The sequence below is a fragment of the Prionailurus viverrinus genome, chromosome B4 (genome assembly GCF_022837055.1).
Source record: "Prionailurus viverrinus isolate Anna chromosome B4, UM_Priviv_1.0, whole genome shotgun sequence".
NCBI classification, from domain to species: Eukaryota; Metazoa; Chordata; class Mammalia; order Carnivora; family Felidae; genus Prionailurus; species Prionailurus viverrinus.
Window position 1 is genome coordinate 122,607,198 of NC_062567.1, and position 18,044 is coordinate 122,625,241.

Genomic DNA, 18,044 nt, shown 5'->3' on the forward strand with positions numbered 1-18,044 from the left:
CTATTATCCTACCACCAGAAACAGCCATCATGAACACTTTACACAATTTTCTTCAATTTCTTCATTTTTCTATTTCTGCTCGGTTGTGTGTGTGGATGGAAGTTTGTTTTGCTTTTTGTTTATTTTCTAAGTGCCCATGGACGGAAGGGTGGAAACCAGAGGAGTGAGATGTGCTGAGGGTGGTTTGGGGAGGGCGTCATCTCTGATAAGGGGGACCATCTGATGGAAGTGAATCCCAGAAGAGGCGGAAGGGCTAAACAACTTAGAGAGAAAGTTAACCTTAGTAACTTGAGATGTGGAGGGAAGCCTGGGTGAGGATATACAGGCATACCCTACTTTTATTGCATTTTTGCTTTACTGTGCTTTGCAGATACTGCATTTTTTACAAATCGAAGGTTTGTGTCATCCCCGAGTCAAGCAAATCTGTGGGAGCCTTTTTTTTTTTTTTTTGGCAACAGCATTTGCAACTTCGTGTCTGTGTCACATTTGGTAATTCTCAATATTTCAGCCTTTTCAATGTCATATTTGTTATGGTGATCTGTGATCTGTGATTATGGCTAATAATAATGTACTTTTTGATTAAAGTCTGTACATTGTTTTTGTAGACATAATGTTATTGTACACTTAATAAACTACAATATAGTGCAAACATAACTTTTATATGCACTGGGAAACCAAAACATTCATTTGACCTGCTTTATTGTGATACTTGTTTTATGGCCGTGGTCTGGAACCTAGCCTGCAATATCTCTGAAATATGCTTGTAGAGAAATGTAATCACCATAGCACAGATGCATGTGTATCAGTGAGTGAGACTTTCTTTTTCTCTCTCCCTCTGTCTCTTAAAAATTAAATCACAGTGCTGTAACATGCAAAACAAAATACATGTGGATTCCATGTGATGACAGTTGGCTGCTTTCACAAACCTGCAAAAATCAACCATGCTTTTTGCCTTATTTCAGTGAATTTTCTTAGCTATTTGGCACAAATAGGTTGTGTTGGGATATTTTTGGTTGGAAATGGCAGAAGCCCAGCTTAAACTGACCTAAACAAACAAACAAGAAGGAATTTATTGGCATGTGTAATGGAAAAGCTCCAGGGGTTTGGCCCTAGTCACAGCTGGATCCAGGTGATCAAATGACAGGAAGAAACTCATCTCTGCTTTCCTGTTTTAGGCTCCATTCTTAGGAAGCTTTCCCAAGTAGTGATGGAGATGGCCAACTTTTTATCTTATCAGATTAATAATTCCTGTGGAGGGGCGCCTGGGTGCCTCAGTCGGTTGAACGTCTGACTATTGATCTCAGCTCAAGGCATGATCTCGGGGTCATGAGTTCAAGCCCTGTGTTGGGTTCTGTGCTGGGTAGTGAAATACTTAATAATAATAATAATAATAATAATAATAATTCCTGTAGAAAAAGAGCTTTTCTTTCCCAGTAGTATGATTAAAAATCCTAGGGCTAGGACTCTCCCTGCCAGTGCATGGAGTCATGTTCCTCTCTCAGGATCAACCCTTGAGCCAGGGAAATGTTGGCTTCTCATTGGCCAGGCCTGGGTCATGTGTCTACCACTGGAGCCAATCAGCATCATTAGCTCTACCTGACCATATATGGTCAAAGAGTGGGAGAGTGGTGGTCCTCACACTACAGACAAATTGGGATGCTGTTACCCAAATGGGGCAAACATACGCAAAGTACATTCTGCACTAGGTCAATTTCCATCTCTTTATTCAAATTTTAAGCGATATTTATAAGAATATTACAAACATATTTTAGTAAGAAACAGTATTAAAGAAGATGACACTAATTTAATGTTTGCTAGTGAAAATAAAAGATCATAGCCACTCAGCTTAAATGAGGTATTTCAAATACTTGTTTTGCTTAGAACTTGTATGGTGACCTCTCATGAGGATTCCGTTCTTGACAAAGCAATTTTATTGCTCTGGAAGGTAGCAGCTACAGAGGAGAATATCTCAGAATGAGTTAACAGAAAATACATTGAAGCGCTGCTTTTTAAATTAAAATGAGATTATGACTGTTTCATCTCGAGTGTCCTTGGAATCCTTTATGAATTTCTCATGTCTAATGCACCTGTGTCAGCTGAACACTCTCTACTCCTAGTTACAAACCTGAGTGTATTGGTGAAGAAGCAGGAGGTTGAGGTGCATGGTGTGGAAGTGACAGTGAAAAAGCATGCATTTTGGAGGCAGAGAGACCCGCGTTTATTTATTTTTATTTTTTATTTTTAACTTTATTTGTTTTGAGAGAGAGAATCCCAACCAGGCTCTGCTCTCTCAGTGCAGAGCCTGAAGTAGGGCTTGATCCCACGAATGATGTGAGATCATGACCTTGGCCGAAATCAAGAGTTGGACGCTTAACTGACTGAGCTACCTGGGTGGCGGTGTCCTCCGTAATCTTAGCCGTAAAATTGGGATGATGGTAAGTGTACAGGGCAACCATCTTCATCATTATCGTCATCATTGTTCTCAGTTCCTAGAGCTTATCTTTATTGAAGACTGTATGCCATATAGTGATTTCCAGCATCTGTGTTATCCCATTCTGTACCCGTGATGATCTGATGGAGACAGTAATGCTGCTTCATTTTACAAATGAGGATATGGGGCCCAGAGAGGTTAAGTAACTGCTCAAGGGTTGTGATGGTTATTGGTACAGTATATTTAGTATCCCAGGATGATACTTGGCATTATGCTTTGCTGCTGCCTATACATGGGAGTTAGAAGTGTTTGATGTTTTAAGTGTCACTGAAAAGACTTGGCAGAGGCTCTGTCACAAACACTTGGCAGTAGAAGACCCAGCGCAGAGCTGCAGTTCAGAACCACGCAGTCCCGCTGTCTGCCTGTCGGTACACGGTTCGATTCTCCTTAGGTAGGGCAGTGCAGTAGGAACAGGAAGACAGAAAGCAGATGGGTGGGTTCATCCCGGGACACAGAGATTGGTGTGACCAGCAAGGGTTGATGAAATGCTTGGCTGCAAGGCACATGCTGGAGAGGGGGAGCCTAAGGGGCTGATGAATGGGGAGAGTGGGCGGATGGCTGGACTGGAGGCTTCTTGGGGATGCGGGGAGAGGGGAAGATCGGAATAATGATTTTTCCCCCCTCTAGGGAGTGAGATTGTCTACTGTAAAATGTCAGAGGTGAAGTAATTCCAGGAACTAAGCTCTTCAGAGCAGTCATGGAGGGAGTTATTAGAGTAGCAACAAAAGTTGTTGGAATAGGGGAAGTCAGCAAAATGTGAAGCAAAGGTCGATTGGGTGATTTTCATGGAATTTAAAATACTCCAAGATAATGATGGTTCAGAAGAAAACCTCTGGGTCAGGGCCAAAATCTTTAGTGTATTTGGGGCTGCCGTAGCAGGGTTCCAGTGTCCAGAGGAGAGTGTTTGAATGAAGGTGACATTGGCCCTATCTGAAAGAGCTCTGCGGGGAGGTTGGGAGCCTGCTGGCTTCATCTCCTGTTTGGAGACACTGGGAGATTTTGAGAAAAGTGATACCATCAGGGAAAAGCAAGTTTTCTTAAGATAAGGAGGTGGAGAGAACATTCCTGTCTTTAACAAATGATGCTTCTACAGCCATTGCCAAAATAATCCCAAGCACTGTGTGTTTCTTAGAAGGAGAGCAGAAGGAGAGGAGGGGAATTGCAATTTGGCTCTCAATCCATTGCCCTTATACAAAGAATGAATGTTATTCATGTTTTCCAGTAATACATTCTGGAAGAAAGGACAGGACCAATATTGGCCAAGGGGGTCATACAAGAAGAGAGATTTAAAGATAACTCTTCAAAGAAGTTTTGAAATCTTGAAGAAATGAATGAGATTACATATATTCCAAAATACATAATTAAGTGTTTGGTAGAATTGATTGGAATCACACTTAAAAAGCAGGAGTCATCAAAAGAACGTATTATAAAGAAAATTAAATGATTCTACTTTATCCAGGGAGCTGTAGTGTCAGCGGGAAGTCAACATTGTCAATTAATAAACCTATTCCAGAATATTATCATGAATGGCAACTAAAAATAGACAATTAGAGCTACGCACATGGTCTCCAGAGGTTTCCATATTAAATCTTATTGTTTACAAATCAAAATAAGTTTGGCTTCTTTAGCAACACTGCAAATATGGAAAAAGAAGAGACTGCAGGCTGTTTTTTCTACTTGTTAGATTATCGCTAATAAGAAGCCCTATATTTAGAACATTTTTCTTGATAAGTAACTAAAAATATAAATCATTTCCTTGCCACACAACTGTGTTCGTTCTGGAAGGCTAGGGAAATGAGAACTTTGTGAATTTTAAGGCAAGCTGTGGCGAGGCTGAAACAGTAGATGATAATTGGAGTGGCTCGCTTGCTGGCTAATATTTATCATCTGTATTTGTTCTTGAAAGTGAACATCATGTATCCATGCCATGGTTCCATTTATTTTATCTTCGGAACCTTTTTTTTTTTTTTTTTTTTTAGGTCACTTGGGATAGCTATTCTACACAACCCAGAAACCAAGCAAATAATAGTGACGAAAATATTTTGACTACCAGGTATTACTGAGGATGAAAAAGTAGTGGTTTTTATTTGATAGAGTGACTCTGAATAAGGTTTCTCTTCATTAAAGTGATAGTTATTGATCGGGTTGAAATCACAGTAGAATAAACTAAAAGATTGAAGTGTTCTATGCAGATAGTTGGTTTTAAGTAGGCAGCCGCAAATATGTTCATGCAAAAAAGGACAGGCAGAAGGGAGCCAGCCTGCCCCAAAGAGTGACCACAGACACGTAGCTGGTTTTGAGGCAGCTCGTTTTCTGGAATCTTGACTTTAAAAAAGTCAGAGCTTATTTATGTTTAGGGGGAAATCCAGTCTCTCTGGTTTATTTAGGAAAGGTCCTCAAAGCTAGTATGAAGCAGATGGGGTGTGCCATTACCTAGAGAATGTGGATCCATATAGACACTGAATCTGAGAAGGGTAGGAGGGACCCTGTGCTGGCTTTAGCAGGTTCACAGGAAGTAGGCTAGAAGTATATGATGGAAATGCTGAGATAGAAGAAAGCAGTTTTGAAACTGTGAGCTCAGTTGTGGTGGTTGCCGTTGGTCGGTTGGGTTTTTTTTTTTTTTTCTTCTTCTTCTTCTTTTTCTGCCATGCCTGTGGGAGGGTCTTGGGCTGGGTCAATTTGGTGAGATAGAAATCAGTAACCAGTCTACTAGTCTGCAAGGGTGTGTCATTTTTAAACTAACGGAGGAGTTATCTTTTCAACAATCCCCAAAGTGGGGCAAATGTGTTCACCTGTGGTCCACCCTCAGTAACCCTGGTCTTTGCAAACATGGTGGTTGATGCTGTGACCGAGAATCTGAGTCAGAGCCTGTGAGCCTGAGTCCCAAGGGGTGGCTTTACCCTCGACACATTCTTTGCCTGCAAACATCTATCTATTCTTTGATAAAGGAAGCTGAACTTTTTGTTAACAGACGGAGACCCATTTTTAATTAAATGCCCAATGTATTTCTTAAACCTGGTCCAAAATTGTTATGTTCCGTATGTTTGTAAGAAATGTTCTTGTGGTTTAAAAGGTTTTCCTCCTAAAATGGGGTGTGAGCTTGTGATTAAAAATGATTTCATTATTACATTTCTTCAAATATGACGTCACTTTCCACACATTTTCAAATGCTGTCTATGATTAGAAATAAAGCATTGTCCTGATACTAGAGGAAGCCATTTAGCAGCAGGCTTTCAGTCATGCCCCCTCTGGAGAAAACAAGCATATCCTGCAAGTGCACTCTGCATAGTAGTGGCTCACACGTAAGCAGAAAATGGAGTGCCTTCTTGTTAAAATTAATGGAAGGCTGTTAGTACTATTTTGTTCCTTTGCTCTTTGCACGACGAAGTAAGTCTTCCTTCTAAGGCCGTCCTAGGCATGACTGCAGAATGGACCATGTTTGTACCCGAACCCCTTCCTGCAGGTTCTGTTCCTTGAATCTCTCTCCTGTGCCTCTCCCTTCACTGACACTGAGTGGGACACACGTCCCTGCTAACAGAGGACTTGAAGTTGTAACTTTAGCCGTAAATTAAACTGCGTTTAAATCTTGGCCTTTCCAGACCCTTAAACGTATTCAAATACATGTTTGCTTACACCACTAAGTAAAAAAAGCCAGCCTATGTGCCTCTCTACACGTTTCCTTCCCTCCCTTTACTCTTGATTGAGTTGGGGAAACCAGGAATCAAGAGGGCCCTGACTTTTTTTTTTTATTTTTTAAAAAGGTTTATTTATTTTTGACAGAGAGAGAGAGAGTGAGCGAGCATGAGTGGGGGAGGGGCAGAGAGAGAGGGCGACACAGAATCCGAAACAGGCTCCAGGCTCTGAGCTGTCAGCCCAGAGCCCAAGGCGGGGCTTGAACTCACGGACTGCGAGATCATGACCTGAGCCGAAGTTGGACGCTTAACTGACTGAGCCACCCAGGTGCCCCGAGGGCCCTGACTTTCTTGCCTTGTGCATTAGGGCAAATGGCAGGGGTGGGGGGGTAGCGCCTGGGTGGCTCAGTTGGTTGAGTGTCTGACACTTGATTTCAGCTCAGGTCATGATCTCCTGGTTGTGGGATTGAGCCCCACGTTGGGCTCCACGCTGAGCATGGAGCCTGCTTGACATTCTCTCTCCCTCTGTCTCTGCCCCTCTCCCCAAGCTCTCTAAACAAACAAACAAACAAACAAACATTAAAAAAAAGATAGTCTGCCTGCCTCTTCACACTTTTCCTTCCCCCTCTACTCTTTATTGAGTTGGGGAAACAAGAAATGAAGAGGGCCGTGACTTTCTTGCCGTGTTGTGTTAGGCCATTGAAACGGTGTCAGATGGAAGGGCTTTTTCTGTTACTGTTTTAGATTCAGTTCCACGTTGAAGGAGTACTTCATAGCTTTTCAGTTTCCAGTTCTAATAGAGACAGCTGTTTGAGCCTCTTCTGTTTCTTACTTCTCTGGTTAGAGCACTAGATTGGCCTACATTAGAATTGACGTGAAACAAAGCTGACTTTTCTTTCCCCATCTTTGCCAGACAGAAACTTCTGGTTTTCCTGGCAGTGCCTTTGGGAAAGGAATAGCCTGGCTATGTGGGGAGGTGTGGAATAGGGTCCCCTCATCTGGGGAGGTGGTTTGGTTAGGTGCTGCTTGTCCTCAAGACCTACTCCGTCCACCCCTTCTTTTCCTCTAGACACACAGATAGAGTCAGAGCTCCATGTGCTCCCAAGGGACAGACACAAAGTCTGACCTGACTTTGTGTCTTATAGGAAAGAGCTTATACTACAAAGTAATTGCAGGAATGTGTAGTTTATATTACCACGAACTGAAGGAATGTGTGTGGAAATGGATCTAAGGGTGTGAGACCAAGGTGGAAGGAATATATACGGGGCTGGTATTGTATTTAACAGAGATTTTGTATTGAATAATTTAGGTGCATGGTGGGGACTCTAACAGTTTATTAACCTGGTTGGCGAGACTCTGCATCATTGAGCTTACTCTATTCAGGGGCAGAGTAGGTCACAACTTCCCTGGGGTCTGGAGAGGAAGGAATCCAAAGGCTTAAGGAAATTGGGATATTGGTGTGAATTTCTCAAGTATGACCTGCTCCCCACTGCAGAGGACACCGCCCCCCCATCCCCACTAAGCTTTGAGTAAATTGGGGAATGCATAGTGAGAGGGTGTACCCAATAAGCACTAAGGGGGTGGTCCTCTGCAAGGTGGCTGTGCCCCTGAGATGGGCTCTTTATCTCATGTGGTATGACAGAATCCCAGAGGACAGGATCGCATGTCTACCAAGTGGTAGTGGAACTTAACCACAAGGTGGACACACTTACCATAATAGATAGCAGGGTTGGGATGACGGGGCACAGGGGCTCATCCTGGAGGGAACTCTGATGATAGCTGGTGGATTACAGCCTGTCTAGGGATAAATTAGAAGGATAGCCTTCTAAAGGGTCATTTTCTCCCTCTCTGTATTTTTTTATAAGAGGAAAACTTCTGGTCTATGAGCCAGAAACCTAATTTGAGTCATTACAGTGGAAAGGCATAGCCACTTAACCCAGTTTCCCAACCCAAGTCAGACTCCCAGTGATTGAGGCCATGTTCTCTTGAGGGAACTTTTGTCACTGCCACCTATATATACTGTAGGTGTTTCTCCACACCTTCTCAAGGGACCTTTGTCTGTTTACTAGAGTAGCTGTGTCCAGAGCAAAAGGAAGTACCTGGACCTTTTAGAGCTTTCTAGATACTGACTCTAAATTGATGTTAATTCCTGAGGACCCAAAAATGCCACTGTAGCCCAGAAGTCCATGTGTGGGCTTATGATAGGAAACTTGGCTAATGTTCAAATTATAGTGTGCCCAGTAGCCTGGAGACCCATGCTCTGGTTTTTTCCTTAGTTCTTGAATTCATAATCAGAGGAGACATATTTGGCAACTGGGAGAAGCCACCCATTGGCTCCTTGACCTGCAAAGTAATGACTGTCATGGCAGGAAGGGCCAAGTGGAAGCCCATGGAATTTTCCTTCCCTACTAGAATAATAAACAAAAAGGGATACAGCATCTCTAGGGGGAACTGCAGAAATTAGTGCCAGCACCAAAGACTTGATAAAATGATGGCACGGAGATACTTCTCACATCCCCATTTAACTTGCCTGTTTGGTCTGTCCAGGAGGGAGGTTTATTTTAGAGAGTGACTTTGATTATTGCAAACTTCGTGAAGGGGCAATTTCAGCTGCCATTCAAGGTGTGGTGTCCTTATGAAAAATAGTTAGCGTAGCCTCTAGCCCCTGTTATGCAGCCTTTGGTGTGGCAAATCCCTTCTCTCTGCACCAGTTTGCAAGGAGTACAGAAGCAGTTTGCTTTTACCTGGCAAGGCCAACAGTATACATCACAGTCTTGCCTCTGTTCCATAGATCCCCCTGGTTCCCCTCATCCTCTGTTCTGTAATATCCTGATCTTACTGGTATCCTTCAGCACATCCTAATGGTCCCGTGCATTGACCTGGATAAACAGCAAGTCACAAGTGCTTTTGATGCTTCAGTAAGACATTTCAATTCAGGAGGTGGGAGATAAACCCCTCTTGCCTCCAAGTAATGTATGGGTTAGCATCCACACGGAGAAAAGGTAAACCACATTAACTATATTAACAGAAAGAATTCACTATGAGGAGTTGGTTAAGCGGGTCTTGGAGGATAGGGAAAGCTGACTGATCAGGGGTGGGAATAGCAGGAAGTGGCTACCACTTCTCAGGCTGGAGTGATGAAGGAAGGAGGTTGGGGCTGTCATAATCTGGGAGTTGGAGGAGGAGGAGTCTGTGGGTTGGGACCCAGGCTTCTGAGGCAGTGGGGGTGGGGGTGGGGTGCGCACTGCCAGGTCGGTGCTGTCACATCTGAATGTTGTAATCCGGGGCCTGTTCTGGAGACTGGAGCCAGCTGCTGGGCTGATGCAGACAGGGACAGAGCACAGCTGGAAAGAGCAGCCCTCTTTCCCTCCTTTGCATTTATGTCTCTTTCTTATGTCCCTCTAGCACTCCCTTTGGTGGAACCTAATAGGGAGACTGGCGGCGGAGGAGAGCATTTTGTCATAGTCCCAGCCCCACAGCCCAGGGTGTGGGGAGGGGCAGGATTTGGAAGCGAGAGGTCACAGCTGACAGGAGACAGAGTCCTGCACAGGTGCCTGAGCAGGAGCAGAATTTGTCTTGAAATGCCATATAGTTGTCTCCAGATCACTCTTGACCTCTTGGTAATCTGTGCTGGTTTTCCCTCCCTCTCCTTGACCCCAGCCTGTGGCTCCATGGAGGGGAAAGGAGTCAGTAAAAATTACCTTTCACTTTCTGTTTGTAGGTGATTTGGTTATGGTAGCTGGTCCCTTACCTCTTATAACTCCGTGTTTGGGTCTCCTAGTAGAAACCTCATCCTCAAGGATTCTTCCCTGTTTCTGGTACATTTCCCAGTTTTCAGTGCCTCTGCTTGTAGCTGTCTGGGCGTTGACTCTTGAACTGTGTTTCAGAACTATTCTTTGGGAGTGGATTACCATGATGGGGGATTTAGCCTGGTTGATGTATGTGTCCTTGCTCCTTTTCTAAGGGAACAAGATTATGGGTAGGCTGAGTTTGTAGAGATATTGGGACCAGTTAGCACCTGAGGAGGGCGGGGCTTAAGTGCAGCAAAGCAGTTTATCCTCTTTTCCAGTTTGTCTGCCGTGAATTGGCCTAGGTTTCACTCTGTTGATGTTTTCTAGCAGGGAACAATTCAGGCTTCAGGCTCTTCTCTCTAAGGTTCGAGGCTGGAGCCGTCTCATTCTGTGCCCTTACCTCTCTGCTTTAGTGCCGGCAGCGTATAGGGTAGTGCTGAGGACCTTCTAGACCATCTGTCCATGGCTTGCTGTTCACACAAAGCTGGGGGAGGTGTGGCTCCCTCCACTTCCTTCATTGGTTGGGGGACCAGATTTAGTACTTGAGCCACATTCACAGCTGCAGGTCTCACAGTAGCTACTGCCCTCCCACTTAAACTGTAGTGACCAGAAAAGAAAAATAATCAAGTCCTCAGTGGAAAATAGAAGTTCCTCCATGGTGGGGGTGGGGGTGGGGGTGGGGGACGCTCTGGCCTGAGCACGGTTCCCAGCCTGGTGTTCTGGATCAGTGGGACTGACAGACGACCACAGACTATTTTCATGACTTCGGAAACCAAACAGAAATCTGCATGTGTCCGAAAGGAGATGGCACAGGCTTACCAAAATGTAAAACTGATTTGCCTTTGAGTCAGAGACACAGGCTGCCCCTGGGTCATCCCGTGCTCATCAGAAGCTCTTTTGGGCACCTGTATGTCTGAGAAAATATCTGCCAATGAATTATTAAGGCGGGTTGATAACAAAATCTTTCCAAATTTTGTTTTATAAGGAGACAAAACCCAGTGATTCCTTAAAATGGTGTACATGTGGGGCAGCCCAGATATTTAAGCAGCAAGGGCATTCTTCAAAACTTAAGAATTTCCCCAAGGATTAGAATTCTGAAAGCTTGGTAAGTGCTTAGCAGTATATAGTAAGTTCAACCCCAAGTTTTGGACTGCTCCAAGATAATGTCCACTTCTCTTCAGTAAGAAATGACCTTTCAGGAATCTCTGCTGCTGCTTGATGGACCATTTCTTCTTCTAATGCAGTTGGGTCAGGACCACATTATGCCAGCTGGTAGGATGCTGTCCACTTGGCCACGGGCAGGGCAGCATTTGGTTCCCAGGCATCTGACCACACTGGCTCGGACCTGTCAGTTCACAAGGAGATTGGACTTAGACCAACCACCATTTTCTGATTTAACCTCAGTCTGGATCTGGCTGTTCAGATGAATAGATTCTAACATAACTGTCCATCAGGACAATTTTTAAACTTGTATAAAAATGAGTTGTATAGTAATTCAGCAAGTTCTGTGAGGATTGACTGCCCCTGGAGCAGTTAGAAGTTTCTCTGAATGCTAACAAAATGTTGACTAAGACTCTTTTACTGTCTTACTTTTTCCTCTTTCTTTAAACAGAGTGATAAAAATTGGAGAGATCCAGCTTGGTGGATGGGGGTGTTTCTCTGATATACCCGCGTATGGGCTCACAGTTTCTGAAACAGGAGTCGGAATCACACAAACTGAGATTTGAATTCTGGCTCTGTAACCTTGGTCATTGCTACTCACTCAGCCTTTCAGAGCCTCAGGTTTTCATGTTGAAAACGTGGCTAAAAGCCACCGTGTGATGAGGAGGCCATGTAATAGCACGAGCAGAATGCCTGCACAGTTCCATGGGAGGCTGTGAGAGCCAGGTGATGCTCAAAAGCTTTTGCAAGAGCGGTGTGGAGGCAGGTCCCAGCTCGGGAGTGGCCACCTGCTGTTTTGTCACTGGCAACGTTCTGACTTTTCCATCTTCCTATTTGAGAGACAAGTGATGAATTAGAACACGGAGCACAGTTTTTGGTGTCAGGCGGGGTCTAAATGTCAGTCTTGCTTGTTGGTCTCGCGTATTTATTAATTGGCTCACATATTTATTAATGACACGGCTCTGTGAACCTGCTTCCCCAGGTCCAAACTCGCAGAGCTGTTGTGAGGTGCCCTGTGAGATGCCTGTGAAGTGCCCTGCCCTGTGTCTGACACACAGGAGAGACTCAGCGATGCTGCCATTTTTACCCATGTGGTCTTTGTATTGTAGAATAATTGTGTGTGGAAGGAACAGATGAAGGAGCGGCCTCGCATGTGGGGGCATATATACAAAGGCAGGCATTGTAGCGTATTTGAAGGCTTAAAAGAGTGGGTATCTAATAAGTCTTTATAAATGGTATTTTTAATGACTTAGTAATTTGTGTGAAGCTTAATTTATCACCCAGTATCTGTGGCAGCTGCATTATCATTTCCTGCAAGTTAGATGTACAAGGTTGTTGATTAATTTTATAATGGAGAACACAGAGTGGGTTTCAGGATATTGAATACTTTATAAGAGACAGTAGATTAAAAATAATTTACTATTTTCTTATATTTGGGGGAGCTAAAATATATTTTAAAACTTTTAGTGTATCCTTAAGCAGAATCAGGCAAGGGGAGAAAGAATTAAGAAAGAATTATCCAGAGTTGGATATGAAAAAAAAAAAAAATCTGTGCCAGAAAATGAGACATTGTATTTGTCCAAACCTACCAGTAGCTTCAGAAACAACATCATGATGGGATTAGCCATTTGGGACCAAGGTAAACAGTTCTAATAATCTCGAACCAGTTAGTCACCATCATTGCCCTATTATCTATACTAACGGGTTATAAATCCATTTTAATTAAAAGTGGTGAACAACACCTTGTATACCACTTCCCTAAAGCTTAACACCATTTCTAATACAGTATGACTTTGACACCTTTGAATTAAAAAACGATCCAGCTTTAGCAAGAAATGAATGAAATTGACGGTTATCTGGCAAATTTAGGTTATGTGCTCAATCTGGATAAATTAGATCTCAAGATGGATTTTGCACTCCCATCGGAGTAGTAGCTGTGGGCATGGCCAGTGTTCAACGGATGATTTCCAAATCTACACCTCCCTTCTGCAGAGGCTTGAGACTTACTGGAGGTTGCAATGAAGCAAAATCTCTTGTACATATTCATTTGAAGCATTCCCAGCTTTTAAATGGATGAAACCACGATCAGACAATCCCTAAAATTAGAAGATTCAGTGATTCATTCTTTCTTGTTGAAATCCTAAAGCCCTTTAGGATTACATGTTGGATTCAGCCAGATACATTTGAATCTTGGTTTTTTGCCTTTAAGAAAAGTAACTTATGTATGCTAACTAGTGCTTGAGGGAAAGCTTCCCTATCCTCTTAGAAATATGCCAAGGAGTATCAGTAGAATATGGATTCCTCTCATGCAAGGAAAGATGCTGTACATTTTAAAATTGTGATCCCCTCTAAAAGTCACCTTTTAAACATTTCTTCCTTCTCTGTGCAGTAGATCATATGTAAAATGGCCCGTGTATATAGAAGGAAGTCAAACTAACGTAACACTCTTCTGCACTAAAGAAATCTCTCATACCTAGAGAGAATTGTACCACCGAGTGGCATGAGAATCACAAAATCACAGTACCTTAGGACTGGAGGGTGGGCACCTTAGGCATCTGGTTGGCCACTTAATTTACAGATGAGATGCAGGCTGGCAACTTGCCCACAGCCCGTCTGTGCTGGTGGCACACCCATGACAAGAGGCCAGGCTTCCTGAGGCTATGTTACTGTGCTCTTTCCAATCTTGGTTGCCGTCCATTTGTCCTTTTGTTAGCGGTTGGACTTTTTGGCATTTGCTGGATTTGCACATTTTGTTAAGTAGAAAATGACTTTTTTTTTTTTTAGTGCATGGATGATTGAGGTGGAAACAAGAGTGTTATAGAAATACTTGATGGGAGAACTTGAATAAGCAAAATTGACTTTAAGTCAGTAGCCCTCTTCTTTTTATAACGAAAAAATAAAGTCTGTGGCAATGTGACCAAATGGCTCATAGCAAATATTTTTGACCTTTCAGAACGGAAGAATCGATAACGGAAGATGACAAGAGGAGGTATGTTTGATATGGAATCTGGCTTTAATTAAGTGAATAATTCTGGCTGTCTTTCATGGATTAATTTAACTCACGGATGTAATTTAACACTGTAGTGCATTGCCAATAGCATTGGTTACACCCAGAAAACTGGCACAGAGAATACAGGTAGGAGCATGTGATCTGAAAAAGAACTTGCCCAGAGTTCATAAGCCTTGCTTTCTTTTTTTTTTTTTTTAATTTCTTTTTTAATGTTTATTTTTGAGAGAGATAGAGTGTAAGTGGGGAGGGGCAGATAGAGTGGGAGACACAGAATCCGAAGCAGGCTTCAGGCTCCGAGCCGTCAGCACAGAGCCCGACGTGGGGCTCGATCTCACAAACAGCAAGATCATGACCTGAGCCGAAGTCGGACACCTAACCAACCGAGCCACCCAGGTGCCCCACGGGCCTTGCTTTCAAGCATGCTCGATTTTTGTCTTTTACACATGGCCTGTCATAGCTGTTTTCCATCCTGTGGCCTTTGGATGTGCTATTTCTCCCTAACTGATGACTTCCTTCATTGTCGCAGCAATGAAGGAGGTGTTCACCTCCACCCTCCCTCTCCTCCTCTGGTTGGCTGCACCCTACTCTCATTTCTCGTTAGCTCTCTCTCCCCTCCTTTTATGTTTATATGTACCTACAGGGAATTATTTCTGTGTGTCCATAGCAACTACCACATTGACCACTCCAAATTCTTGATGACTGTTGAGTCATTAACTATCATGTCACTCTATGGATATTTATTACTGTACTAGATTACAAAAATCCCAACTTCTTTTTTTCTTTTCCATTCCAAGTTAAATATCAAAAAATTCCATTGACATAGCTTTCTTTTCTCATGTAGAGCTTCTTTTTAACATAGAAAACATTGTATTTCCAAGGGCAGTTATATTCTAAATTCTACTTTTGAAAAGTCACGAGTTATTTTAATAATTCTCTAATTGTTGGCAGTATCCCAAGCTTCTATCACTTTTCTGCAAATATTGAGCTCCCTTAATATTGGTCTGATTTTTCTGTATCTGCTTCTTTTCACGAAGAAACTATGGAGGGGTATATGTTGGTCTCCCATCTGAAGCTGTCAATATGGTATCCAGTCAAACAAAGACTGTACGAAAAAGTAAGTAAAATTGTGATATTTACTTTCTCTAAATATCTGTTCGTTTTGTGGGGGAAAATATGAAATTTATGTTTCAGCTTGCCCAGCTCAACCTACGTATTACTTAGTTGCAGTTAACCATGTAGAAAAGCCATTATCTGTTCATTGTAATCATTGGTTGAAATTGGCACCCACATCGTGAGAGTAATTCCAGGGCAAAATTTAGCGTCTATTTGTGGTTATGCTCCATGGGTTAAATTTTTTTTTTCCCACGGATAGTTCAAATTTATTGTTAACCTCAGTGACGATTGGCGTGACAGTGATAGCAAATGATTCAGTAAGTTTATGGAGTTCTTCTAGAACATAAAGGTAAGTTCTTGTAATATATTCCTTTTATATGCTGATGGCAGTCTGATGATCAGATGAAAAAACAACTGCCTATTGTATAAGTAAATGAAGCGAGGTCCCTTTTTCTGTTTTAATAAGTAGTAATGGTGGGGCTAATGATGTCTTTTTCATGATAGCGTGCATAACAGCCGCCTCACAGCTAGCTTGTTAAATATGTGGCTCGTGGTGAAGAGTGCTCATTATCGGCCACCGTACAGTTGTCTGGGGCATAGTTTGAAAGGATTGTTAATATGTATAATTTGCACACAGGCTATGTTACCTTATTTGTAACATACTATAGTTGTTTGTTTCTCATTGTTATTTCTCTGCTTTATGATCTGGACTAGCACATACATATATGTCACTAGTATTCATCATTTTATAGGAAACTAGAATATGTTCTTTATAATCTGGTCGTTTAACTTTTCTTAATTTTCTCTTTAAGATTAGAAGAAAATATCATGACTCAATGATCAAGAGGTACTGTATGTTTTCTAAGTAATTGTACATATTTAGCCTTGATGATGAGTGATATTGCTATGTATATATGGATGAATAGATATTATTGCTATGTATTTCTAAGAAATCTTGAACTTCAAGATTAGGTAGGCGGGATCACATCTTGGGGGTAACTCTATGAAATGGAGCATGTGATATTGTAGAGGGGTCTTTGATAATTAGATCAATTTTCTTTGCAGTTAATTTTATTTTTCATTTCTTTTTGTTTCAAATGCAACTTAATTCATTTAGTAAGAACAAGCTAAGTGTTTATCTAAAACACAGAGGTGTCACTTTTCGTTACCAAAAACTGAGGGGCTGAGACTTTGGAAATGACAGATAGGGAGAGACCAGAGAGGCTGGGACTGGGAATTAGATCAGGATCAATATTAAGTGTTCGGCAGTAGCCAGGGTTCATACAGAGCAGAGATGTGGAGATGGGCGGTCCTCAGTATACAGAGATGCCCTTATGCAGGTGGGAAGAGTAAAACCATAGACCAAGTTTACAGGTTGGGTATTACAAAACATGTCCAGTATGCACAGAAGCAACCACTGTGTAAAAGTTGAGGCATTGTGGACCTGCTGTCCTGGTGAAGAGCTTAGAGTTAGAGTTATCATAAGACAAGCAAGAACAAGGACAGGAAAATTTTCCTTTATTCACTATGTGTGCCGGTCTCTAAAAGATCCCCAGTAGCATTTCCATAGAGGCAGAGAGTCTCACTCCACCTGTCCAATGACACATATGATGCTTAGATCCCCGCTGCCTCTCAGTCTTGCTGAATGACATCCAGCCTCTTGAACATCCTGTGATTAGGAATGCCCTCTCTCCTGAGACAGCCCATTCTCTTTGGGAGTAAGACAACCTTGGATTTGAATTCAGGCTCTTTCACTTATTAGCTGGGCAAGTTACTTTCCCCTCGTAGCCTCTGTTTTATAATCTGTAAAATGGCACTAATGCTTAGCTTGAAGGGTGTTGTTAGGATTCAGTATGAAATAAATAGTAGTTTCTGCAATCATTGTCATCATTAGCATCATCATCATCATCCTCCATCATACTATTTTTTGTAACCAGAATCCAGCCTTTGGCAGACCCAAAGCACAACCGATTTGAGACTGAACCAACTTCTTGCTCATGGCCAGTTACTGGAGTTGGTGTTTGAGATGGGGAGGGATCACAGAATAAGCTTACAGGTGCAGACAAATGAGCTTTCCCACTGGGGGACAGGGACACAGAAACCGTAATCAGTTTCTCCCTGACAAGATATACAACAATCTTGGGTAGACACTTCTTCAAAGACTTTCTCCTCAAGGCAAAAGCATCATGGAGCTTTATTCCCTGGTGCCCATGACCACGTCATAGAGTGTTGAGTTTCTTTTTGGGAATTGGCTGGAGATTTTCTATTTCTAGTATTTTTTAATATTTATTTATTTTTGAGGGAGAGAGAGATAGAGTGAGCACGAGCAGGGGAGGGCCAGAGAGAGAGGGAGACACAGAATCTGAAGCAGGCTCCAGACTCTGAGCTGTCAGCCCAGAGCCCAATGCAGGGCTTGAACTCATGAACCACGAGATCATGACCTCAGCTGAAGTCAGATGCATAACCAACTGAGCCACCCAGGCGCCTCTGTTTCTAGAATTTCTAATAGAGTTCTAACCCTCTAGATTCCCTGCTAGTTTTCCCCTGTGCAGAAATGCTTTTGTTATTTGCTTTGAGTAGAAAAGATAATCTAATTGCAAGCAAGCATATGTTATTCTCCTCAAATTGGGTTGTATTTCAAAAAGTACAGGAATAGAGTGCAAAGAGGTGTCTTGAGATGGGTATCAGGAGATTCAGGAGCTCTGTTACTAATGCACAACCTTAGAGGAAGCCCTTACCTTCTCTCAGGTTTTCTCAATATCTGTTTTCTCATGGGACAGCTGGACAAGGTAGATGGTGGTTCGACTTTGTGTGTATGAAATTCCCTGATAACAATTTAACAATCT

General features: G+C 42.5%; 1 protein-coding gene across 1 annotated transcript in view; it reads left to right on the forward strand.

The window, feature by feature from the left end:
- CB4H12orf75 (chromosome B4 C12orf75 homolog) overlaps positions 1–18,044 on the forward strand; it is a 76,941-nt gene that overhangs the window by 56,827 nt on the left and 2,070 nt on the right. The window contains exons 3-5 of the mRNA XM_047867348.1: positions 14,029–14,064; positions 15,120–15,199; positions 16,011–16,045. Of these exons, the coding sequence (XP_047723304.1) occupies positions 14,029–14,064; positions 15,120–15,199; positions 16,011–16,015 (121 nt within the window). The 3' untranslated portion in view covers positions 16,016–16,045. The remainder of the gene's footprint in view (positions 1–14,028; positions 14,065–15,119; positions 15,200–16,010; positions 16,046–18,044) is intronic.